At 42.3% G+C, this 26,731-nt stretch overlaps 1 protein-coding gene and 1 pseudogene across 1 annotated transcript; one reads left to right on the top strand and one right to left on the bottom strand.

Annotated features, from left to right (window-relative positions):
* Positions 1–20,402, bottom strand: part of LOC135524965 (protein O-mannosyl-transferase TMTC3-like) — a 67,131-nt pseudogene extending 46,729 nt beyond the window's left edge.
* A 71-nt stretch (positions 20,403–20,473) lies between these two features.
* LOC135524112 (centrosomal protein of 290 kDa-like) lies at positions 20,474–26,401 on the top strand. Its single transcript, XM_064951317.1, has 8 exons — positions 20,474–20,584; positions 21,411–21,494; positions 22,028–22,074; positions 24,034–24,149; positions 24,289–24,440; positions 24,679–24,823; positions 25,089–25,189; positions 25,417–26,401. The coding sequence occupies exons 4-6, from the start codon at positions 24,092–24,094 to the stop codon at positions 24,742–24,744; spliced, it is 276 nt and encodes a 91-aa protein (XP_064807389.1). The 5' UTR covers positions 20,474–20,584; positions 21,411–21,494; positions 22,028–22,074; positions 24,034–24,091; the 3' UTR covers positions 24,745–24,823; positions 25,089–25,189; positions 25,417–26,401.
* The last annotated feature ends 330 nt before the right edge of the window (positions 26,402–26,731 follow it).

Genomic DNA, 26,731 nt, shown 5'->3' with positions numbered 1-26,731 from the left:
TGAGGAGCACCATTCAGACGTACTCTGTAAGGGTTAAACCAATTACTGCGAGCTCCCACACATAAATATTGTGATTATCCAAATATGCACCATTGTTATGTCTGGGAACTGGTTATTTTTCTGCTAACACTAATTATGAGATACAATCTGGAGACTGCCAGTGGATTAATTGATGAAGAATTTTAATAGAAACTAATCTTTAGGAATGTTATCTGCACGATGTCATCAAATGCCATCAGGTTGTTTATGTCTGTGATTGGAGATGAATAAAAAATGTCATGTTAAAATGTTCCCAAGTTCTTCGGACTCCCTGACCTTGTTTAGGCTAACACCTGGAACCCAAAACAATATTTCACATTCTATTGGGGAATTACAGAATCTGATCATCCAGGACTTAGTTTCTAGATATGTCTGCAATATATCCATCAATGCGGGTTCTATTTCCCAATACTTTTAACAACCGCTGCGCCTCCCTACAAATACCCCAGTCACAGGGCCACAGTGACTGCCCACTCGTCGAACCTCTCAAGCTGTGAAATACAAGACACATTTCACTGCATAGATGACCAATTACATAGGCTAGGACCCCAACCCCATACATGGTTTAATGTACGCTGGACGGTAACCTCTGTAACCTTTACATTATGCAAGACATGTTTCATGTGCAGCCGACCACTGACATAGGATAAGGTCCAATCCCCACGCATATTAACATTAAATACTGCAAGGATACAATTTGTGTCTCTGCATTTGAAGTTTGAAGATAATTGACATCAGGTTATTGTTAGCTTATTGCAATTGCTTGGAGTTTCCAGGTACAGTAGCTAGCTCCTCTCAAATACAGGGAAATAGACCTAACTACTACAAAGCTGGGTGGTTAGCACTTCGTACTCAGTATCCTTTTAAAATACACTGGACAGTTGTAACCGCTTGTAACCATTAGGGAAAAGTGGAAACCAGGCCATGCCTGTTCTATGGTAATGGTCCTCTGGAATGGGGTCCTGGTAACTTTCCCAGATGTGGAGAACAATGTTTTAGCTAATGTCGGCACATTGGTGCCATGACATAGGAATGTTTACCACCACCACAAAGCACAGCTCAAACCTGTTAGGTCTGATGTAATTACTATACTCACCAAAAAGATGCCGGTGAAATTATGTTCACACAGCAATGCAATTTATTTAGTTAAGACAAATTGCGCAATCAAATGATGGATAATAGATCTGATAAAAATGAGTTTGTCCTCTAGCCATGTGTGAATTATGCCCTTGTTGGTGTTCCATTTCCACTTGACTTGTGACTTGGTTTCACCACTAAGAAAGCAGTCATCAGAAGAGCCTGTATGTCTGCTCCATGCTATCACGGGAACTGCAATAACAGCCCTTCAAACCACAAAGAAAATATTTTGCCGCCTTAAATGCAGGTCCAATATGTATTTGGTTGCTCAATCGATCTTGTAAACAAGATCTATTTCTCACTGTATATAGGCCTACACTTTTAAGGGTGAACAACGTTCATTGATTGGGTAACAGACAATGTACTGTTCCAAGTGGTAGGGCTACAATGAGCAGAACAGAGAATCTAGATTTCCCAGGGCCATGGCTTCAATAGAAAAAAATAATTGTATGTTGCCACGGAAACACATCCACGGCTCCACCCACCTGGTAAAGACGGGAAGCTGTGATTGGTCATCATCAGGGTACAGGTCATCCAGCAGCAAGGTGCTGATGATGAGGATTACGAGCTTGAGGAGTGTCTGCAGGACGGCGTAGGGGAAACCATCTTTACCCCTCAGCACCTGGAGCAGCATGGGTAGTGTGAACTGAGAAAGAAGAGGGGGGGAGGGGGAGAGAGAGAAAGTATTAACTGACTGATCAGTAAAATGGGAATCATGATGGGATGAGGCCAGTTGTGTACTTTAGCTTTTTCATTCCAGTCTAGTCGACCTCCGTTTGAGAAACACTGATAATTTACAGTGCATTCGGAAAGTATTCAGACCCCCTTGACTTTTCCCACATTTTGATACGTTACAGCCTTATTCTAAAATGGATTATAGTTTTTGTTCCTTATCAATCTACACATAACACCCCATTACGACAAAGCAAAAACAGGATTTTAGAAATTTTTGCAAAAAACAAACAACTGAAATATCACATTTACATAAGTCATCAGACCCTTTACTCTGTACTTTGTTGAAGCACCTTTGACAGAAATTACAGCCTCAAATCTTCTTGGGTATGGCGCTACAAGCTTGGCACACCTGTATTTGGGGAGTTTCTCACATTATTCTCTGCAGATCCTCTCAAGCTCTGTCAGGTTGGGTGGGGAGCGTCGCTGCACAGCTACTTTAAGGTCTCTCCAGAGTTGTTAGATCGGGTTCTAGTCCGGGCTCTGGCTGGACCACTCAAGGACATTCAGAGACTTGTCCCAAAGCCACTCATGCGTTTTCTTGGCTGTGTGCTTACGCTAATTGTCCTGTTGGAAGGTGAACCTTTGCCAAAGTCTGGGGTCCTAAGCTCTCTGGAGCAGGTTTTCATCAAGGATCTCTCTGTACTTTGATCCGTTCAGCTTTCAGCAGGACGCTGCCACCACCATGCTTCACTGTAGGGATGGTGCCAGGTTTCCTCCACCCACACATGACGCTTGGCATTCAGGCCAAATATTTCAATCCTGGATTCGTCAGACCAGACCTTGTTTCTCATGATCAGAGTCCTTAAGGTGCCTTTTGGCAAACTCCAAGCTGGCTGTCATATGCCATCTACTGAGGAGTGGCTTCTGTCTGGCCACTCTACCACAAAGGCCTGATTGGTGGAGTGCTGCAGAAATGGTTGTCCTTCTGGAAGGTTCACCCAAATCTACAAAGGAACTTTGGAGCTCTGTCAGTGACCATCGGGTTCTTGGTCACCTCCCTGATCATGGCCCTTCTCCACAGATTGCTCAGTTTGGCCGGGCGGCCAACTCTAGGAAGAGTCTTGGTGGTTCCGAACTCCTATTTAAGAATGATGGAGGCCACTGTGTTCTAAGGGACCTTCAATGCTGCAGACATTTTTTGGGACCCTTCCCCAGATCTGTGCCTCGACACAACCCTGTCTCGGAGGACTACGGACAATTCTTTCGACCTCATGGCTTGGTTTTTGCTCTGACATGCACTGTCAACTGTGGGACCTTGTATAGACAGGTGTGTGCCTCTCCAAATCATGTCAAATCAATTGAATTTACAATAGGTGGACTCCAATCAAGTTGTTGAAACATCTCAAGGATGATCAATGGAAACAGGATACACCTGAGATCAATTTTGAGTCTCATAGCAAAGGGTCAGGATAATTATGTAAAGAAGTTTATTTTTATACATTTGTAAAAAAAAATAAAAAAATAACCTGTCTAGCTGTGTCAATCAAATGTGTGTAGATTGATGAGGAAAAACATGAATTGAATCCAATTTCAGAATAAGACTGTAACGTAACAAAATGTGGAAAAAGTCATGGGTCCGAATACTTTCCGAATGCACCGTATACCCAGATGAATCAAGAATGTTTAATAGTTAGGAAACTTTTTCAAAATGAAGGCCTCTGGCTTTGGCTCTCCGATGGTTTTGTGTCATGTAACTAATTTGTCTATTTTTGATCAAAGGGAAGGATAGCCGACAAAACAGCTGCTCACCATCATTCCATCTCAAGTACCCCTTTTGTGGTAAAAATGGGAGCTTGCCAGTTCAAAAAAATAAATAATTGTCTCATAACTCAAATCTATTACTGGGGTTTTGAGTGAGGGCGTGACCGTGCAGTGTGATGGTTGGAGCAACAACGTGTTGCAGTGTGGAGTGAGGTTGCCGGCGCTGGCCCGCGGTGTCTTACCCCTTGTGCAACAAACACCTCATGGACACAGCAGATGCCAATGACTGTGATTCCCTGCTCCTTGCATAATGTGGCTGCAACCAACAAAACCACGGTCACAGCAATGGGCGTCCACACAAGTGAGAAAGTCAAAAAAGGAGAAACATAGAGAATGGGATGTTGCCAGATGTCATAGTCATACGCACAATCATATCCTAATAAAAACAACTTAGGTGCTGGGTTAATTAGTACCCACGAACAGGACAGAAAGACCCAGTATACAGTGTGCAGGGCTTTCTGTCCTTTTCATGTCGCCAGAACATCCAAGAACACAACTAAAAGAGCCTTGGAAATCATTATAAAAATCGGTCAGCTGGATTTAGTGGAATTTATAGTGAAATTAGCCACAGTGTGTTCATCTAAAGGTCCCTGGAATTAATCCCCATCAAATCCCATCAAAATAGTAAGTATTAGATGGTGCTTGTAACGAGGATGATTGGTTGAGATGATACCCTAGGTCAGGGGTAGACAACCCTGTTCCTGGAGGGCCGCAGGTACTGCAGGATTTTGTTCCAACTAGGCACCACACCTGACCAACTGAGCTAATTGATAAGTTCAGTGTGCCTAAATTCAACACACCTGGTCTTCCTGCCCTGTTAAATCAAAAACATGGAGTGCCGCAGGAGCAGGTTTGCCGACCTTTGCTCTAGGTCGAGGCCCTCAGGAGCCGCCCAAAGGGAAGGTTGTTTCACACACACACCTGGAAACCATACGTAACAGTTACAAGATTCACAGTGGAAAAGGCACTTAGAAGTCAAGGTACTAAATGAAACGTATACAGTTGAAGTCGGAAGTTTACATACACCTCAGCCAAACGCATATAAACTCAGTTTTTCACGATTCCTGACATTTAATCCTACTAATAATTCCCTGTCTTAGGTCAGTTAGGATCACCATCTTATTTTAAGAATGTGAAATGTCAGAATAATAGTAGAGAATGATTTATTTCAGCTTTTATTTCATTTGTCACATTCCCAGTGGGTCAGAAGTTTACATACAAATTGAGTGTATTTGGTAGCTTTGCCTTTAAATTGTTTAACTTTGGTCAAACGTTTCAGGCAGCCTTCCACAAGCTTCCCACAATTAGTTGGATGAATTTTGGCCCATTCCTCCTGACAGAGCTGGTGTAACAGAGTCAGGTTTGTAGGTCTCCTTGTTCGCACATGTTTTTCAGTTCTGCCTACAAATTTTCTATGGGATTGATGTCAGGGCTTTGTGATGGCCACTCCAATACCTTGACTTTGTTGTCCTGAAGCCATTTTGCCACAACTTTGGAAGTATGCTTGGGGTCATTGTCCATTTGGAAGACCCATTTGCGACCAAGTTTTAACTTCCTAACTAATGTCTTGAGATGTTGCTTCAATCTATCCACATAATTGTCCATCCTCATCTATTTTGTGAAGTGCACCCGTCCCTCCTGCAGCAAAGCACACCCACAACATGATGCTGCCACCCCCGTGCTTCAGAGGTAATTTCTCCAAAAAGTATGATCTTTGTCCCCATGTGCAGTTGAAAATCACAGTCTGGCTTTTTTATGGCAGTTTTGGAGAAGTGGCTTCTTCCTTGCTGAGCGGCCTTTCAGGTTATGTCGATATAGGATTAGTTTAACTGTGGATATAGATACTTTTGTACCCATTTCCGGCAGCATCTTCACAAGGTCCTTTGCTGTTGTTCTGGGGTTGATTTGCACTTTTCGCACCAAAGTACGTTCATCTCTAGGAGACAGAACGCATATCCTTCCTGAGCGGTGTGACATCTGTAAACAATTCTTGGGAAAATGACTTATGTCATGCACAAAGTAGATAACCGACCGACTTCCTAACCGACTTGCCAAAACTATAGTTTGTTAACAAGATATTTGTGGAGTGGTTGAAAAACTAGTTTTAATGACTCCAACCTAAGTGTATGTAAACTTCCGACTTCAAATGTATTGCATTATTTTATGGCCGGTTAGGCACCTATATGAGACTGTCAAAAGCCACAAACCCTACCACATGGCAAAACAGTCCATTACACCATAGCCTACGTATCAACAGTTTTATGACAATGCGTGTCAAGAAACGTGTTACCCAATATTACTAAATTTGCCCAAGTTTGTCATAAGACACGAACAGAATGAATCAGTGATTTGAATTTCTTGCTACATTCTGAGGAAACAACAAGACTGCCTGCCTGTGTGTGTGCATGGGTCTAACATCTTGTGTAGTTGTTAGCAATGTTGCTAATGAAAACAGTCTTCTGGTAGAAAGCAAGGCTTTCCCAAATACCTTGTCAGGTAAATGTTAACTACTAAGTAGCCTATGCTTATCGGTTTTAATAAAACACATTATTTGAAGGACAAACATTATTGTGGCAATTCCTATCTTGCAGTAAAACTAAGACTTTAATCAAGAGAAGACCGGTTAAATCTTTAAAAAAAGTGTTGAATGTTCTATTACTTCCCCTAATAGTTCTGATCATAAAGACCGAGACAATATCCAAAACTACTAACAATACACTGAATTCATACATTTTCAGTAATTACACTTGTAAAGTCATGTCACAATACCACTACAAATGTTTGTAAACTCGAAAAAGTATTCAATCGTTTTGCTGTGTATTTCACCAGAGACCACCAAAACAGAGCTCATTCAGCAAAAGCCCCCCCAAACAGCTACTTCTTCTATTTGGCTGGCTACTCTATATACTTGTGGAAAACACTGGTAATTACTTACGTTTTCGTTCCTTGCATGAAAATTCACTTGACAGATTGACTGTTTGACATAATAAATGCAAATAATTGCAGAAGTGTATGTTCCAGAACTGTTTGAAGAGCCAAGGGACACAACAGACGCAATGAGAGCTTGATGGAAAGTAAAGCCTAAGAATAACAACATACATGTAACTGCCAAAATAAAGGAAACACCAACATAAAGTGTCTTAATAGGGCGTTGGGCCACCACGAGCCAGAACAGCTTCAATGCACCTTGGCATTGATTCTGCAAGCGTCTGAATCTATTGGAGGGATGCAACACCATTCTTCCACAATAAATTCCATAATTTGGTGTTTTGTTGATGGTGGTAGAAATTGCAGTCTCAGGCACCGCTCTGGAATCTCCCATAAGTGTTCAAATGGGTTAAGATCTGGTGTCTGAGACGGCCATGACATATGGTTTACATTGTTTTCATGCTCATCAAACCATTCAGTGACCACTCATGCCCTGTGGATGGGGGCATTGTCATCCTATGGGGGCATAGCCATGGTAGCCAAAATAATGGGTTTCCCAGCATTTTATATATGACCCTAAGCACGATGGGATGTTAATTGCTTAATTAACGTTGGAAGCACTTTACTTTGTATCCCTCCTTTACTTAAGAGTTTCCATTATTTTGGCAGTTACTGGTACAATATTGAATCGTATATTTGGCTAAAGGCTATATAAACTAACGACTACATTAACCTCTCTAAAACTGGCCCTACTGAGGCAAAATCACCATGGTAAGATATAGGTGAACATAGCATTCCACAGCATTCCTAACCTAGCCCACAATGTCTGCTGTGTGGATCGAGCAGTCAACAAGTCGAGCAGTCATTTGAAAGAGTAAGGAAATTTTGGCGAGACAACTCAAAGGCGAAATCCATTAACGCCAAGATAATGGAAACCATTGCCCTTGACAATCAACCGTTCTCTGTTGTGGGAGATGTTGGCTTTCGCCGACTGGTCGAGCAACAGCACACTTTTACATTTCGTTTTTTAACTATTTTTCAGATGTTGCCCTACCAGACTTACACAGTAATAGAGTCACTTATTATCTTAACGACTGACATTTGGACCAGCGATATCTCCCCATGAGCATGCTGAGTCTGACAGCACAGTGGGTCATCGAGGATTTCGAACTGAGGAAAGTCGTATTGCATGCTCATGAATATGCTGGTTGTCATACCGCTGCTGCTCCATTCGAACAAATGACTTGAGAAATAAGCTCATCAACTGCGCCTGCTGCTCCCCTCTGTCATGGCACTGAAACGCCTGCTCAACAATACTGGCAGGGATGTAAATAAATGTGCACAAAATTTGAGATAAGCTTCAAGCATATGGAACATTGTGTGCGTATGGAACATTTCTGGGATCTTTTTTTTCAGCTCATGAAACATGGGACAAACACTTTACATGTTGCGTTTACATTTTTGTTCAGTGTAGTATTCTTATTCTAATGACTAATTCTAACACCACTGATTCTGTCACAATAGTGGAGTAAGCATGCCCATTCTGACTTCGTCAATGCTAAGCTAAACAGTTAGCTAGCAGCTAGTGTGCGATGTTAATGCTGACTAGTTTCTATGGAGTGAAGATGACCCCTTTTCCCGATGAGGTGGATGTTTTTACTGGCTCACATTGGCGATTGAAACAGTTGCCCTTGACAACAGTTCGCCCACACAGGCTGTGAACAAGCGATTCAGTGGCATTCTCTCTTTACTGTGTCGCCACCATGCAAGATGCTATGTACAAGGACCGCTACTTTGATGCAGACAAGAAACAGGGTTGACGTGAAATGTTACATACACAGCTGGTCAAGATGGAAACGGACACAGTGATAGAGTGCACCGAGGAAGAGGCCACGGACAGACGGAGCTGAAACTTCACTGCTTGACATGTATGATGCAATCCTGGTTGAGAATGAAACAACTGTCACGACTTCGGCCGAAGTTGGTCCCTCTCCTCCTTCGGGTGGTGCTCGGCGGTCGACGTCACCGGCTTTCCAGACACCACCGATCTATGTTTCATTTTCGTTTTGTTTTGTCTTGATCATACACACCTGGTTTCCATTGCATTAATTATGTTCCTTATTTAACCCTCTGATTTCCCTCTCTGTTTTGTGCGTTATTGTTTGTCATGTGGGTTCTCGTTGTTCATGCTTGGGATTATTGTATTTGTTCCTTGTTGGAATCTTACTTATTTTGGAGTAAATTTTGGATGATTACTCAGAACTGTGTCCTGCAACTGACTGCATTTTTTTTTCATTTTACCAACGTCCTCACAACAACTGTGAAAAACTCAAATGGTTTTGATTATGTTTTACAGGTAAATGCCAACAAAATAACTTTTTGGTCAGTGTGTGTGTGAGTAACCTTTATTTAACTAGGCAAGTCAGTTAAGAACAAGTTCTTATTTACAATGACGGCCAGCCCCGGCCAAACCCAGACGACGCTGGGCCAATTGTGCGCTGCCCTATGGGACTCCCAAACACGACCAGATACAGCCTGGATTCGCACCAGGGACTGTAGTGACGCCTCCAGAACTAAGATGCAATGCCTTAGACATCTGTGTCCGTGTGTGTGTGTGTTAACTATTTAACTGTACTAGAATGCTTAAAAGGCAGCTAAAATCTTAAATATCAGTATCAATTTTTAAAAGTGTAGACTTTACCATGAAATGCTTACTTACAAGCCCTTAACCAACAGTGCAGTTCAAGAAGAGTTAAGAAAGTATTTACCAAGTAGACTAAAATAAAAAGTAACAAAAAAAGTAACACAATAAGAATAACAATAATGAGGCTATACACAGGGTGCACCGGTACTGAGTCAGTGTGTGGACGTACAGGTTAGTTGAGGTAAATGTAGGTGGGGGTGAAGTGACTATGCATAGAAAATAAACACGAGTAGCAGCAGTGTACCACTTGACGTGCAGTAGCAGAGAAAACAGTCTGACTTGGGTGACTGGAGTCTCTGAAATTTTATGGGCTTTCCTCTGGCACGCCTAATGTATAGGTCCTGGATGGCAGAAAGCTTGGCCCCAGTGATGTACTGGGCCATTCGCACTACCCTCTGTAGTGCCTTACGGTCAGATGCCGAGCAGTTTCCATACAAGGCAGTGATGCAACCGGTCAGGATGCTCTCGATGGTGCAGCTGAAGAACCTTTTGAGGATCTGGGGACCCATGCCAAATCTTTTCAGTCTCCTGAGGGGGAAAAGGTTTTGTCGTGCCTTCTTCACGACGGTCTTGGTATGTTTGGACCATGATAGTTCCTTGGTCAATTGGAGTGCGTCTAGGGTGTCTGGAAGGATGCTGTTGATGTGAGCCATGACCATACTTTCAAAGCACTTCATGGCTACCGACGTGAGTGCCACGGGGCGGTAATTATTTAGGCAGGTTACCTTTACTTCCTTGGGCACAGAGACTATGGTGGTCTGCTTGAAACGTTGGTATTACAGACTCTGTCAGGGAGAGGTTGAAAATGTCAGTGAAGCCATCAGAGACTCTGGGTTCGCGCCCAGGCTCTGTCGTAACCGGCCGCGACCGGGAGGTCCATGGGGCGACGCACAATTGGTCTAGGGTCGTCCGGGTTAGGGAGGGCTTGGCCGGAAGTGATGTCCTTGTCTCATCGCGTACCAACGACTCCTGTTGCGGGCCGGGCGCAGTGCGCGCTAACCAAGGTTGCCAGGTGCACAGTGTTTCTTCCAACACATTGGTGTGGCTGGCTTCCGGGTTGGATGCGCACTGTGTAAAGAAGCAGTGCGACTTGGTTGGGTTGTGTATCGGAGGACACATGACTTTCAACCTTCGTCTCTCCCGAGCCCGTACGGGAGTTGTAGCGATGAGACAAGATAGTAGCTACTAAAACAATTGGATACCACGAAATTGGGGAGAAAAAGGTCAAATTCAAAAAAAATGTCAGTGAAATCACTTGACAGTTGGTCCTCACATTCTTTTGAGTACACGTCCTGGTAACCCGTCTGGCCCAGCGGCTTTGTGAATGTTGACCTGTTTTAAAGGTTTTGTTCATATTGGCTACTGAGAACGTTATAATAGTCATCCAGAACAGCTGGTGTTCTCGTGCATGCTTCAGTGTTGCTTGCCTCAAAGCGAGCATAAAAAGGCATTTAGGTAGGCTTGCGTCACTAGGCAGCTCGCATCTGGGTTTTGTAATCTGTAATAGTTTTCAGGCCCTGCCACATCCGACGAGCGTCAGAGCCGGTGTAGTAGGATTCAATCCTAATCCTGTATTGACGCTTTGCTTGTTTGATGGTTTGTCTGAGGGCATAGCGGGATGTCTTGTAAGCATCTGGATTAGTCTCCCGCTCCTTGAAAGCGGCAGCTCTAGCCTTTTGCTCGATGCGGATGTTGCCTGTAATCAATGGCTTCTTTTTGGGACATGTACGCACAGTCACTTTGGGGATGACGTCGTTCATGCACTTACTGATGAAGCCGATGACTGAGGTGGTGTACTCCTCAAAGCCATTGGATGAATCTCGGAACATATTCCAGACTGTGCCAGCAAAAACAGTCCTGTAGTATAGCATCCGTCATCTGATCACTTCCGTATTGAGCGAGTCACTGGTACTTCCTGCTTTAGTTTTTGCTTGTAAGAAGGAATCAGGAAAATATAATTATGGTCAGATTTGCTAAAAGGTAGGGTGGGGGAGAGCTTTGTATGCATCTCTGTGTGTGGAGTAAAGGTGGTCTAGGATTTTATTTTTCTCTGGTTGCACATGTGACATGCTGGTAAAATTTTGGTAAAACAGTAACTAGTAAGATAAGATAGTGACAATGAGTTCATGTTCATTTCCTTGAAATCAGGAGGAGGAAAACCAGTCAGTCACATCCCCATTCATCCCTCTCTTGTGATAACCATCATCGCTCAGAAATCTACCTTCTGACTTTCCTTCAAATCAGCCATCAACTGTCATTTTCTTCAGCGCAATGCCTTTATCTATTTCTCAACATGACCGCCCGCAGCCTTTAACAAGCTTCTCTTTCGAGTGAATTGATGGAGCTGACCGGACACTCAGAACGCTCAAACCCGTGTGTGTACACAACAAACAGGGGGACAATATTAGTGGAGGGCTACAGTAGACTCACCGATGGAGTGGTTGGCTCCTTTAGATCTGGTGTAAAGGCCAGGAACGCAGCCAGGAGGAAGATGGAGGACAGGAGCTCCGCTCTTCCTACAACATCAGTCACCTGCCAGAGGAACCAAACATTTTTTTAAAGTCTAAATTTCTGGCACAAATATGTTCTTCTTTCATAAATGAATCAAAGAGTTCCACTTTCCCCATGACAGCCATTACCTGTCATAGGCACAAAGTTGAAAGTAAACGGTCAAAGTTAATGTTTCTGGCACAAAGATGTTCCCTCGTCAATCAATCATCCTTTAAAACACTTCCTGCACAGTCTCTCTGGAGTTCACGCTTCTCAACATGTCTCCCAGGCATGCTTAAAATTGGCTGAAACCTGATTCTCCATGACAAAAGGCTAACCTAAAACTACAATATGCACCCAACTGAAAACAACAAGACCGTAAATGAAAAATATGCCCATCACCTAGCCTAGAACTAAATCATGGAGGCAGTCAACAGAGGTAACTCACACTGGCGCCTGCCAGCCAGGGGCCTCTTATAGAAATATATGAAGGATGATTGCCACCTTAAGGTAGTACATGGAACTGCACATGTCCTGTTTTCACAAACGCAGCTGGGGCTGGTAAATCCTGAACCAAGAGGAGAGCAAATATGTGTCATGTTCAGTAGGGAGAAAAGGTTTTGAAACAAAGTGAGGTATTAACTGAAATTGACCAGTAAGAATAAGAACCTTACTGAACATAACCCAGGTGAGGTTGACTCACCTGACCTCTACCACATAGATGTCCTAAGATCAACAAAGACTGATACACAATTGCTAAACACTTGACTGTGACAGTCTTGCCTGACGACTCAAACTTAATTCTTCCCCTGCGCTATCATTCACTACATTCAGTACTTCAGTCTGAGACTGCAATTACTGAAATGTTTCGCGGTGATGTCAAAACGACGGTGTTGTACAAAACCAAGTCATCAGCAATTGGATCATCTCGAACCAATCTGAGTATCAAAGCCAATGACGAATATTCAAAATGTCGCTTTACCCGTGTGTTTTGGATCTAGCCCAACCCATCGATTTCTGGGACCAATCAGATGGACTAGAACGGATTTACAGTCTAGAAATCGTAGGGCATGTACTCAGATTCAATGAGAATAATAAACTAACGTCTGTGGATGTGGTGTAGCATTTGGCCAAAGCAAGGAGTTTGTGTAGCCAGGCAAGTGACAGTCAGCCTCTTAACAACATATGTTGACAGACATCACTGTTATGCAGCATTTTCATCTCTCAACCACTTGCAACTATTGAATCCAATGAAACTATTCAAAGCATGGATCTTTCAGTTCCATCTTTAGGATTACCAATGTCATACAAACAAAGTTCTAGTTGAATATGTTCACTATGAATATGTTCAGGTACCAGACACAGATGCACACAAAAACTCTCCACGACACATTCAGAAAGAAAGCCATTCTAAAGATGCTAAAAGCCAGAGGCATGGCACAACAGTCTCTTTGTCCATGTTTATCATGAAGGGGAGCTTCATTGCTCAGTGTATCAAATGAAAAACAAATGATCTGTTGAGAGAGAGATTCCAGACCAAGATAACGTGAAGGACATTGGCCGGGCCAAAGGCTACATTGTGAAATGGGTCCTTCCAAGCGATTGAGAGGCTGCACTCAGCTGAAGGAGCACTAGAGCTGTGTGACATCACAACTCCCTTTCCCAGAGTGGCAGAATGTTGTCTTTGTTTTACTATTCTGTTTTTGTTTTCAAATCTTCTATTCAGTTTTTCTAAGGCCTGTCTGGTTGCCGGTGCAACTCGGTTGAATGTGGTGAAATACAAGTACAAATTGGGGGTAAGGGGGTCAGCAAATAGGCAAGATAAGAGAAGTTGTTGTTGAGGTAGACAGTAATGGCTGAGATTAGTTCAATTTAGTTCATTTCCAAACAATTCAGGCATTGAAAGGGACATTAACCATCTCAATGTCCAACTTGTATTGAATTCCATTCATTCCATGTCACCAATGCATGCAGGTCTGTTTAACTATTATAGCAGCAATGTTGAACGTTCAAGCTGCTGCACAGACACTATGGGATTGCTAGTCTAGAGCGCCCGGTTTAATTTAACTATTTACAGTGCCTTGCGAAAGTATTCGGCCCCCTTGAACTTTGCGACCTTTTGCCACATTTCAGGCTTCAAACATAAAGATATAAAACTGTATTTTTTTGTAAAGAATCAACAACAAGTGGGACACAATCATGAAGTTGAACGACATTTATTGGATATTTCAAACTTATTTAACAAATCAAAAACTGAAAAATTGGGTGTGCAAAATTATTCAGCCCCCTTAAGTTAATACTTTGTAGCGCCACCTTTTGCTGCGATTACAGCTGTAAGTCGCTTGGGGTATGTCTCTATCAGTTTTGCACATCGAGAGACTGAAAGTTTTTCCCATTCCTCCTTGCAAAACAGCTCTAGCTCAGTGAGGTTGGATGGATTCTTCACAAAAAAATAGTTTTATATCTTTATGTTTGAAGCCTGAAATGTGCCAAAAGGTCGCAAAGTTCAAGGGGGCCAAATACTTTCGCAAGGCACTGTATCTGTACATGGAATTGTATTATTTATTTTTTTACTAATGTTTTTCTAATCTTTACCGGAAAATGCCACAGGCACTATCTGATGTGTGGAGACATTTCACTGCAACTAATGTAGAAGGAAAAGCTGTGTACATTTGCAAATACAGTGCCAAATCATATGTGAAGAATGCAACAAAGATGCAGAATCATCTGGCCAAGTGCATAAAGTTCCCTCAGTGCTCACAACAGGCAACCTCTGATAAATGTCCCTCTACTTCTAGTCGAGGTGAAAATGATGAATCAGATACCTTATCGATAGCAACAGCTCATGGTCTTCCTGGAATCAGAAGTTTTTTTGACTCAGTGGAGGAACGTTGTCACCTCTGATGCTCACAGGCAATGTGTATTGGAAGAGATTTCTGAATGTTCTTTGCCCAGCATACACCCCTCCAACCAGACATGCTTTATCTACTAATTCATTGGAATCAGAGTTCAACAGAGTTCAAGTGAAGGTCAAGCAAATCAGAGAAAGCAGACTGTATTGCAGTCATCTCTGATGGGTGGTTGAATGTTCATGGGCAAGGAATAATTAACTACATCATCTCCAACCCTCAACCAGTATTCTACAAGAGCACAGACACAAGGGACAACGGACATACCGGTCTCTACATTGCAGATGAGCTGAAGGCAGTCATCAATGACCTTGGACCACAGAAATTACCTTGGATCACACCCATTGGCTGTGCTGCTCATGCATTGAATCTGCTCCTCAAGGACACCATGGCACTGAAAACAATGGATACACTCTACAAGAGAGCCAAGGAAATGGAAAGGTAGGTGAAGGGACATCAAGTTATAGCAGCAATCTATCTCACCAAACAAAGTGAGAATAATAAGAGCACCACATTGAAGCTGCCCAGCAACACCCGTTGGGGTGGTGTTGTCATCATGTTTGACAGACTCCTGAAGGGGAAGGAGTCTCCAAGAAATGGCCATATCAGTCTGCCAATAAAGACAATCTCTTCAAGAGGATCCTCCTGGATGATGTATTTTTGGAAAGTGGTAAGCAGCCCATACATCCATATACATGTTGGAGCCCAAGTATGCTGGCAAGAGCATCCTGTCTGGTGCAGAGATCAACAAGGCCTATGGTGTCATTACTACTATGTCTCGCCACCTTGGCCTGGATGAGGGCAAGATTTTTGGCAGTCTGGCGAAGTACACTTCCAAGCAAGGGCTTTGGGATAGAGATGCAATATGGCAGTCGTGCCTCATATCTCATCAGCCACCTGGTGGAAGGGACTTTGTGGATCTGAGGCTCTTTCCCCTGTTGCCTCCATCACCCTCCAAATCCCACCAACATCACCCGCCTCAGTGCACAATTGGACCTTGTTTGGGAACACACACACACCAAAGCACGCAACAGGCTGACCAATACAAGGGTTGACAAATTGGTGGCCATCCAGGCAAATGTATGGCTTTTAGAGCCTGACAACAAGTGACAGTGAATATGAGGCCTGAGAGTCTGATGTTCAAGAGGTGGACATTGAGGAGGTCCAGGGAGAAGACATGGAAGCTTGAGAGGAAGACAACCAAAGATTTAGTTTCTAGACAATCATTTTACAGACGTATGTTTATCACATTTTTGAGAGATGCGATGGATCATTCAATAGACTGTAAATACGTTCTAGTCAATTCATAATTAAATAGTTTTTTTTATGTTGGAAGGATTTAATCATTTGCTATTACATCTACTTATGATAAGGTAAATGTTTGTCTCCATATATGACAAATATATACAATGCAAAAAAACATCTACATTTAAATGGTATTAATATTAATTTGCATATTTCCATTAATTCCCATATATTCCTGGTAATTCCCACAGAAATCTTCCAACTCTGAATATTCCCGAAAATGTGCAACCCTAGTGGGCAACATACACAATCATCCTAAAATGACATGTTGAAACATTTAGATATAAACTCAGCAAAAAAAGACATGTCCTCTCACTGTCAACTGTGTTTATTTTCAGCAAACTTAACATGTGTAAATATTTGTAAGTTCCCAGACATTTCTGGAGGGAATGGCCCTAGCCCTCACCCTCCGATCCAACAGGTCCCAGACGTGCTCAATGGGATTGAGATCCGGACTCTCCGCTGGCCATGGCAGAACACTGACATTTCTGTCTTGCAGGAAATCACTCACAGAACGAGCAGTATGGGTGGTGGCATTGTCATGCTGGAGGGTCATGTAAGGATGAGCCTGCAGGAAGAGTACCACATGAGGGAGGAGGATGTCTTCCCTGTAACGCACAGCATTGAGATTGCCTGTAATGACAACAAGCTCAGATCGATCCCACTCCAGAGTACAGGCCTTGGTGTAACGCTCTTTCCTTCGACGATAAACACAAATCCGACCATCACAAATTTGTACCTTGTCAGCTCGAAGATTTGAACTTGCAACCTTCCAGTTACTAGTCCAACGCTCTTACCACTAGGCTACCCTGTCCCGCAGGTGTGATGTTCAGATGTACAGATCCTGTGCAGGTGTTGTTACACGTGGTCTGCCACTGCGAGGACAATCAGTTGTCCATCCTGTCTCCCTGTACCGCCGTCTTAGGCATCTCACAGTACAGACATTGCAATTTATTGCCCTGGCCACATCTGCAGTCCTCATGCCTCCTTGCAGCATGCCTAAGGCATGTTCACGCAGATGAGCAGGGAACCTGGGCATCTTTCTTTTGGTGTTTTTCAGAGTCAGTAGAAAGGCCTCTTTAGTGTCCTAAGTTTTCATAACTGTGACCTTAATTGCCTACCATCTGTAAGCTGTGTCTTAACGACCGTTCCACAGTTGCATGTTCATTCATTGTTTATGGTTAATTGAACAGTGTTTAAACTGACAGTGTCCTGAAAAAGGAACGTTTCTTTTTTTGCTGAATTTATTAAAATATTGTATATTGCGCTAATGTGGACAGTTTGTGTTACTACATTATAAGCTTGCATTTTAACCACATAAATTTAATGGAATTAGCTTACACATCCATTTTTACCTCAGACTGGTGATACATATTTATCAAGATGATACTGAATAGATTGCTTTAAACAGATTCATATATTTGGTTTGGTACAATTGCTTCTATCATACGCGCCTATCCGTCGAAGGACTCATTTCCATACTCAAATGGCACAGATCATTTGGAGCGCTCTCTGTATAAAAGTCATTGGCCACAAACAAATACATGGATTTGACAGTCAAGCTATCCCTCAAATGAAAGCCAACCCCTGTCGCTATGGTGCAGCGGTCTAAAGGCACTGAATCTCAGTGCTCGCGGCGTCACTACAGACACCATGGTTTGAATCCAGGCTGTATCACAATTGGCCCAGCATAGTCCAGCTTTGGCCGGTGTAGGCAGTCATTGTAAATAAGAATTTGTTCTTAACTGACTTGCCTAGTTAAATAAAAGTTAAATAACAATTTTATTTTAAACATTAGGCGAGGGGGGGTGCCTTATAAGAACAATGCAAATGTAAGCTATTCCTGTGCTTGTAGCCAATCCGAATCCACAGATTTAAACAGAAGCAGCTAAGTTTGTGTCAGAAAGCTCCCTTAGACCACTGTGCCACTCGGGAGCATGGATGGGGTAAGGATTTAGGGATAGTTAATTCAGCTTGTTAGTTCCTAGATCTGTGCCTACACTATGAGCAGACTTAGGGCCTCCATGTGGATGGGATGCACAGCCGCTGCCACAGCAAACAGCAGTGTTTCATCTGATCCTAGATCTGTGTTTGCCTACAATATGAGCAGACTTACAGCCTCTGTGTGGATGGGGTGCACTGCAAAAAGCAGAGCCGCCACCAGGCTGGAGGTCTTATCCAGGAAGAGACGACAGATGCGCAGGAAGAGCACACACACCACGGCATGTAGCCCTGCGTTGAGCAGGTGGTAGGATGCAGAACTCAGCTAACTGAAGAGGTAGTACAGCCGGAACGTGAGTACGGTCAGGGGCCGGTAGGACTTGTGGCTCCTCTCCTGTGGTAAGAAACAGAAATATGGAAGGGAGAATAGTGCTGTTGTGAATATAGGTGATTTTGTTGGAACTTGCAATCAACCTCCTCTGACTATCATTATGCCAAGAATCAAAGTTCACAAATATACACCACAGCCATTGATTAATTGAACATATACTGAACAAAAATATAAACAACAAGCAACAATTTTATTGATTTTACTGAGTTACAATCAGCATGCCAATTGTACTCTCCCTCAAAATTTGAGACATCTGTGGCATTGTGTTATGTGACAAAACATGTGGCCTTTTGTCCCTAGTACAAGGTGCACCTGTGTAATGATCCTGCTGTTTAATCAGCTTCTTGATATGCCACACCTGTCTGGTGGATGGATTATCTTGGCAATGGAGAAATTCTTATCAACAGGGATGTAAACACATTTGTGCACAATATTTTAAAGAAATACGCTTTTTTTGTGCATATGAAACATTTCTGGGATCTTTTATTTCAGCGCATGAAACATGGGGACCAACACTTTACATGTTGTGTTTATATTTTTGTTCAGTGTAAAATACATTTGAACTATTCTCAGCTGAAATTCAAATAATATCTTTTCACTTGATCTGCATGTTTTGCAAGGGGAGCATAAACAAAGTAAGACGTGGTCCATGAAATGTCATGTGTAATCTCATGCACCAAACACACTCGAGGATATTTCATGATAGCTTCATCACCTCAGACGTGGGTGTGCCCCAGAAGTCATTGAAGAACAGGTTGCAGAGTGGGGTGGCTGGCCGAAGGTCCTTGTTGTCCAGAATGGCTGAGACATCGTCGAACACAAAGCCACAGGATTGGCTGTTCCAGTAGCATCCCAACACCAGTCCAGTCAAAATCAAAATCTCATTCCACGACACGACAGCCATCGCTGACCAAAGGCTTCATTGATCACTGTGATGGATGAAGTAACAGCAGGACAGTAGAAATTAGACTAGAGAGGTTATCTTTATTCATTATCATGGTTCACAAAATACAATGTGCCCAGCCCAGATTTGCTAGGATGCCACTGACACAGCTTGGTGCTGCCAGGTCAGGTGACAAGACTGGCATCATAACAATGTATGCCTTCAGGAACACTGAGTAGGTCTATTATCAATTCCCAAACAATGCAGAAATATTATATTAGCAAAAAACTATGACAATTGCTTTGAGGATGTCGTATTAAAACTTGAAAGGCAACAATGTAGTTAGCTAGCTAGGTAACTATATCAACCGAGAACAAGATCCTGTAGTTGCAGCCACGCTAGCTGGTCACTGTAACTTTAAAATATTGTCATCCAGCTTGGCAGCATTGGGGATACGTCAGGATTTTTGCAATTAGGCTTTTTACTTGATCTACTTCCACAGAGTTAGATGAACTTGTGGATACCTTTTGTAAATATCTTCGTGCACTAAGAAGGAAGTTAACTAGCGTTAGCGCAATGACTGGAAGTCTATGGGTATCTGCTAGCTAACAAATACCCATACTCTTACTTCTAGACATTGTCTATAGCGACACTGCCTATAACGTCCTTAACACAGATGCATACAAATGGTATCCAAGAATTCACCCAACTCTGGGGAAGTAGATCAAATCCCGAAGTATGCCTTTTACAAACACACCAACGGTAATTTAGCTAGATAACTTGTTGAAGATAACCTAATTGCCTCTAGCTGGGCTAGCCTCTTGCATTTCCACTTGATTGTTCACGATTCATAGTCTAGTTCATCTACTGCTGATTAAAATAGTTTACAGTAACATGTCCTAACATATAATATTGTTAGAAGAAATTTGAACATTTAGAAACTTACGTTAAAGTATTCTGCGATTGACATTCCAATTTGAACGCTAGCAAGCCAATAAATCCCCAAACTTCCGGGGCAAAGTTTAAGCTAAAAAGGGGCACTGATTTCAGAAACGTGTTGTCCCATATGTACTGACACTATCAAGAAGAGGAGAACACGCTGTGCTTTGTATTAACCATGAACATGTTTGTGTTTAAAATCTCTCTAAGCTATCAAGCTGGCTAAATGACTGGCTAGCCTTTTGCGACGGTGAAACGACTTTATCAGCCATGGTAAATCTATTTACGATTGTTGTCAGTGGTAACTTAGCAACTGGAGCAGCTGTTTGGTCAAATATGTTCTCATTGTTATATCTGTGGTATGCTTAGCTAAAATACCAAGTAAGCTCGCCAAATACGTTGTGTTAGGTATATGAAAAAAGGTAAGATTCACACGGATATTGATTTAAATGAAAATAACTCAGTTGCATGTATACGTAATTTCTATACATGTAGAATTCAATGTTTAGCAAGTCTGGAAGCAAGTAGCTAGCAAGCTAAACATATTGTTATGTGCAATAGTCAGCTAACCTAGTTAACTAGCAAGTTACAACTAAAATGCACATTGCAAGGATAATAACCACAGCTCTATGGTGTCCCTTTACAGCATTACCCAAGCATACAATGTGTCTGTCCATCTATTTGTTCCCCAGTTCCTGTTAGCTAGCTGTAACTACACAATTGTCAAGATGCCTCCTCATCTTGACTGGAGTAGGGTAATTGATTCTGACCTAGAACAAATGCAGGAGAGTGGAGATGCAGATATAATTAACCAAATGTGTCTACAGGTAACGTTACAGTACTGTTCCAAAATGCACATACCTGCACCCCAAATCCTCTTCTAATCTGATACTGTATCAATCAAATTGTCCAATCTAGTTTTTCGTGTTGATATGGATGTATGACCATTGAAATGAGTGGTTCTGCTACTGATTTGTCCGTAAACCATTCCCTACCATTTCCCCTGGCCAGGATCAAGCACCTGGCTTGTAGACTAAACAAACGTGTAAGCAATTTTGTTCTCTGCTACTACCAGTGAGACAGGAACATATAAAAGACCAAGCAGTACTTGTTACTGGATCTATAGACACTGCTGGTCACAGGGTTTCACTTCATTCTGCACCAAGCACTACTGTTGACGTGTTTCTGTGTGATGTTAAATTCACTGTGCGTTTCACTGAACAGCTGGGGTGCCCTGTTTCTCTGCAGGTCAAACAATGGGAGCAGGAGCTGAAAGATGGTAGCCCAGAGAAAATAGTTCAGCTCTTGCGAGTCGCTCGGGGTCTTCTTAAGGTGTCCCATGCTATTATTACCCATTCAGATCCAGAGCTGCATTATTCAAACTCATTACAACTCTTTGATCCATTCACATCGCTGTGCTGAAATGCATTCCTAATATTATTAGATCCAGTGTTAATATCAGTAGAATACATTACATAGTTGCTTTGAAGGATAAGCTCTACACAGTGTGGTTTAAGTAATATAGTAGAGTTTGATTATATTTGCCTCACATAGTGTACATGACCTGCGAGAAGCAACAGTGTACAGAAGGGGGGGGGGTCAATGTAAATAGTCCGGTGGCGATTTTATTAATTGTTCAGTCTGTTATAGTCAGTGTCATGTTATGTATTACTGGTGGTACTGATACAGACCCAACATCTTTATATTTGTCTGTAGTGGAAGAAAGTGGAGGTTACCATGGCATTTGAACTCATTGATAATGTTGGCACAGAAGCATTGTTGTTAATTAAGCGTTGTTAAGTGTATTGTTAGAAATGAATTGCCCACAGTTGATACTTTAACAGTGCCTCTTTTGTATCTTACAGAAAATAGGTGGAAGGCAAAGGAATTAAAGTGGGAACAAGAGTTTGAGGTAAAGCTTGGTGTGAATGTGGTCATTAAATGAAATGGTGAATCATTAGAGTCCATTTTCAATCAAAACTGCCAGTTCTGGGTAGCAGTTTTGTTTGAATTGGATCACAGGTTATTTTACCTCATGCTGCTCAGTTTCCTTCAACTGGCTTAGTATATCTCTCAGCCAATAGTAAAGTCACTCATAGTACTTAACGAGATTAGAGCGTGCTGGCTAATTCTTCTCTGCTACGCTGCTGTATGTTGTGGTTTTCTCTCTCTGTGTTTTCTGAACAACAAATTTGCCCCGGTCTGTGATTTCTTATGCACTTTCACATAAGCAATTGGAGACATAATATTGTGTTAGGATCCTGGTAGTTCAAGTGTGTAGATGTATAAGTGTTGTAAACAGATGGAGTCTTAGTTTGTTGTCCGCCTGGTTTCCTGTCCAGATGGCTAAGGAGTCAGGCAGTGGCAGGGGGCAGGACATGCGCTTCATGCGGGACGAGATGCGGACACTGGAGGCTCAACTGGACCACAGAGAGAAGGACATCCAACAGTTAAAGAAAGAGACGAGGAATGAGAAGGAAATCAACAAAAGTATCTATATCCACAGTAAAACGAGTCCTATATCGACATAACCTGAAAGGCTACCCAGCAAGGAAGAAGCGACCACTCCAAAACCGCCGTAAAAAAAGCCAGACTGCGGTTTGCAACTGCACATGGGAACAAAGATCGTAGTTTTTGGAGAAATGTCTTCTGGTCTGGTGAAACTGAAATAGAACTGTTTGGTCATAATGACCATCGTTATGTTTGGAGGAAAAAGGGGAGGCTTGCAAGCCACATCATCCCAACCGTGAAGCACGGGGGTGGCAGCATCATGTTGTGGGGTTGCTTTACTGCAGAAGGGCCTGGTGCACTTCACAAAATAGATGGCCTCATGACAAAGGAAAATTATGTGGATATATTGAAGCAACATCTCAAGACATCAGTCAGGAGTCTTCCAAATGGACAATGATCCCAAGCATACTTCCAAAGTTGTGGCAAAATGGCTTAAGGACATCAAAGTCAAGGCGTGGCCATCACATTGGAGTGGCCATCACAAAGCCCTGACCTCAATCCTATAGAACATTTGTGGGCAGAACTGAAAAAGCGTGTGTGAGCAAGGAGGCCTACAAACCTCACTAAGTTACACCAGCTCTGTCAGGAGGAATGGGCCAAAATTCACCCAACTTATTGTGGGAAGCTTGTGGAAGACTACCCAAAACGTTTGACCCAAGTTAAACAATTTAAAGGCAATGCTACCAAATACTAATTGAGTGTATGTAAACGTCTGACCCACTGGGAATGTGATGAAAGAAATAAAAGCTGAAATAAATCATTCTCTCTACTATTATTCTGACATTTGACATTCTTAAAATAAGATGGTGATCCTAACTGACCTAAGACAGAGAATTTTTACTAGGATTAAATGTCAGGAATTGTGAAAAACTGATTTTAAATGTATTTGGCTAAGGTGAATGTAAACTTCCGACTTCAACTATTTCACACTTTTTGTTTTTGTGGTTTTTGTTTAAAGGAAGATAATCTTTGAAATGTGTGTTGAATTACGTACTGTATTTACACCACCTCCATCTGTGATTTCCACTGCAGATTCTCTTCTTCTTTTGTTACTGTTCAATCTGTTCTTTCTCCTGTCCTTACTTGAACTTCTCTTCCATCACGACTCGTGACCAGATCATATATGAGCTATGTGTTGTAAGTTACTCAGTCCTCCAGATTTCTTGCCTATTTTGCATACCTCTCTCTGCTTTCTTTTATTCTCCTTGCACAATTTCTCATGTATTTTATTACACAATATTGTTCACAAATCAGAACCTGCTGTGATCTTCTATGGTTGTCCTTGTATTAACGTTGGCTCTGCTCTGCCTGTTCGTCCTACTCGATCCAAACTAATAAAATGTTTTTGAATGTCTTCAAGGCTCTGCAAGAGCGGGACAATCAAATCAAGATGCTGACAGAGAAAGTATGCGGGGGAGATGGAGAGAAATGCCCTGCTCATAGAGGAACTCAAGAATCCCCTGAAAAAAGACAGAGGTGCTTGTCAAATTCTCTTGTTGTAAAAGCACAGCCATTTAGCACATTAGCATGAACTCTTTAGTATAAGTGTAGCCATAGACTCTGATGTAGCATTGTTGCAATGGCTCATAGGTCAAAAAAAATAATTCTCCCCCAGGCTTGCTATCAGCCATCCAGCAGAGGAAGCTGGACAAGCTCAATCCTAAACTGCAAGCCACAGAGACAAGAGCACGGGAGGCAGAACGTGTGGCTGAGCTAGCCGAGACAGATGCCAGGGACACCCTAAACCACATGATAATCTACGAGTCTGTAAGTCTCCCCAGCCTGTCCAGTTTCACACACGCCCAGTCACTTAAGGGTTCTCCAACAAACCCAAGTTCCTATAAACTAATCAAAAACCAATTCTCCCGACCCCTGTGGTTATTCTCATGACTCATGCAACAGATTTTGTTTTTGATATGTCTGGTCTGTCAAAGCTTGTTTCCTAGATTAAACAAAGTTCGAAAGCCATGGCTGATCTTTCTAGGCTCTCTTTACTGTCCTGCAGGGCACTGATGGTCTGCAGGTGGCCATCGCTGAGATCAAAGAATGTAAGAATCAGATGAGAGTGTGAGACGGCGAGACGGAGGCCATGACCACAGATATCAACCAGCTGGAAATGAGAATCAATGCAGATGTTAAGGAAAGTCTCGGTAAGTCACCAAACTAATTCAATGAAAAAATGTTAAGTCACATTTAAAGTTAATTTCACATTATCTCAACACACTTTACAGAGAGAATTTTGTTATGTAAAATAAGAACTAGAAACAAGAAACAACAACAAAGAAATCAAAAACAGAGAGAGAGCAGATATTTCATAAAGTTAGTGAACGACCTTAGAGGCTAGACAGTTTTGTTGTTGGAGTGGATATCCTTTCATTCAGTTTCTGTTTTTCATCCATCATCCTCTTTCATAAGGTCTGGAGCCCCAAGAGGAAGTGGATCTGACGGAATTCAGAAGAACCGAATCCCTGAAACAGAGGCAGTTCAAAGCAGAGAACCAGGATCTCACCAAAGAAGTAAATGTCTTGAGGTCAATTTGACTGTGTCCCAATTGGCACCCTATTCCCTACATAGTGCACTACCTTTGACCTGAGCCCTATGGACAATGGTCAAAAGTAGTGTACGATACTATGGGCACTGGTCAAAAGTAGTGCACTATATAGGGAATAAGGTGACATTTGGAACAAAACCTTTAGCTCTGCCAGTGGCCCTGTTCCCTTCATGACCCCTTTTGACCTCACAGATCGAACGACTGGAAGGGGAGGTACTTGAACTGAAGAAACAAATCAGAGGAATGGTAAAGGACGGAGGTAAACACCAGAGGTGGCACCAAGTCACCTATCATTCGAGTCACAAGGTCCGAGTTTCAAGTCAAGTCCCATGTAGAACTTGTCAAGGCCAAGTTGTGCATTCTAAGCGCAAGTAGAGTCGAGTCGCAAGTCAAGTAAAAAAAAACATGTATACATGAAATGACTTGTTCAACTACAAATCAATCAATCAAATGTATTTATAGAGCTCTTCTTACATCAGCCAATGTCACAAAGTGCTAAATCTTTGTCTATTTATCGAGTCTACCAGACAGCCCTTTTCATGAGTTTGTCTACAACACATTTTGATTAGCCTATTTAATTGTAAAATAGGGACCTTGTAGCAGTTGTAAGGGCATGAAATCAGCAGAAGGCAAGGCAGGTTGACGTGCTCAAGAGTGTAGATTTATTTACAGGTTTAGTTGATCCAACGGTGAAAGTGCCATATCATACAAAATATACAAGTAGATTTACCAAAGATATATGGGCAATAGCCCAAAAGGAATAGCCTCTGTATCAGGCTTAACCTGTCCTATCTGAACGGACACAGGCGAGAGGGCAAAACTCTAAAGCGTCCCCTTGAGACACAAAATTTAATCTGTTTAACAGCTCAAACAGGTAGACCTACATAATATAAGCACTTGGCCCACAGAACCATACAATTACCCAATTGGCAAATACAATCAATAAACTGGTTCTACAATGTAAAAGGCAATTTCCACATCCTTTGTTATATTGGTACATTCGTCTTAATCAGACTTAATGAATCTTAATGATATTTCAACACCATGTGTAACAGTAAAACATTAGACCGTCCCCTCGCCCATACCCGGGCGCGAACCAGGGACCCTCTGCACACATCAACAACAGTCACCCACGAAGCATCGTTACCCATCGCTCCACAAATGCCGCGGCCCTTGCAGAGCACCACTACCTCAACGTCTCAGAGCAAGTGACGTCACAGATTGAAACGCTATTTAGCGCGCACCACCGCTGACTAGCTAACCGTTTCACATCCGTTACACATGCATACATGGGAACAGAATGAAAATGACAGGACACAGAACTCCGACATAACCCGGGAAATATAAACAAAGGAAACCATACATTTAATTAAATAAACAGAACTTCTACCTCATGAGTCTTGTGAACATTCATGTGCACAATGAACATTGTGCCCACTCAGAGGGTAAGAAATGGTTGGCTAAATGAACATGTATCGTAGGGCTATGAAACAAATGTTTACATGTT

The sequence above is a fragment of the Oncorhynchus masou genome, chromosome 31 (genome assembly GCF_036934945.1).
Source record: "Oncorhynchus masou masou isolate Uvic2021 chromosome 31, UVic_Omas_1.1, whole genome shotgun sequence".
NCBI classification, from domain to species: domain Eukaryota; kingdom Metazoa; phylum Chordata; class Actinopteri; order Salmoniformes; family Salmonidae; genus Oncorhynchus; species Oncorhynchus masou.
The sequence above is the reverse complement of the archived record's forward strand: the minus strand, read 5'-3'. Positions and strand labels throughout refer to the sequence as shown.

Excerpts from the sequence above, each read along its gene's own strand:
- LOC135524112 (XM_064951317.1), top strand. The coding sequence starts at position 24,092 with ATGGAGAGAAATGCCCTGCTCATAGAGGAACTCAAGAATCCCCTGAAA. Across the intron at positions 24,150-24,288 it reads TCCCCTGAAAAAAGACAGAG|GCTTGCTATCAGCCATCCAG; the intron begins GTGCTTGTCAAA and ends ATTCTCCCCCAG. Across the intron at positions 24,441-24,678 it reads ACATGATAATCTACGAGTCT|GGCACTGATGGTCTGCAGGT; the intron begins GTAAGTCTCCCC and ends ACTGTCCTGCAG.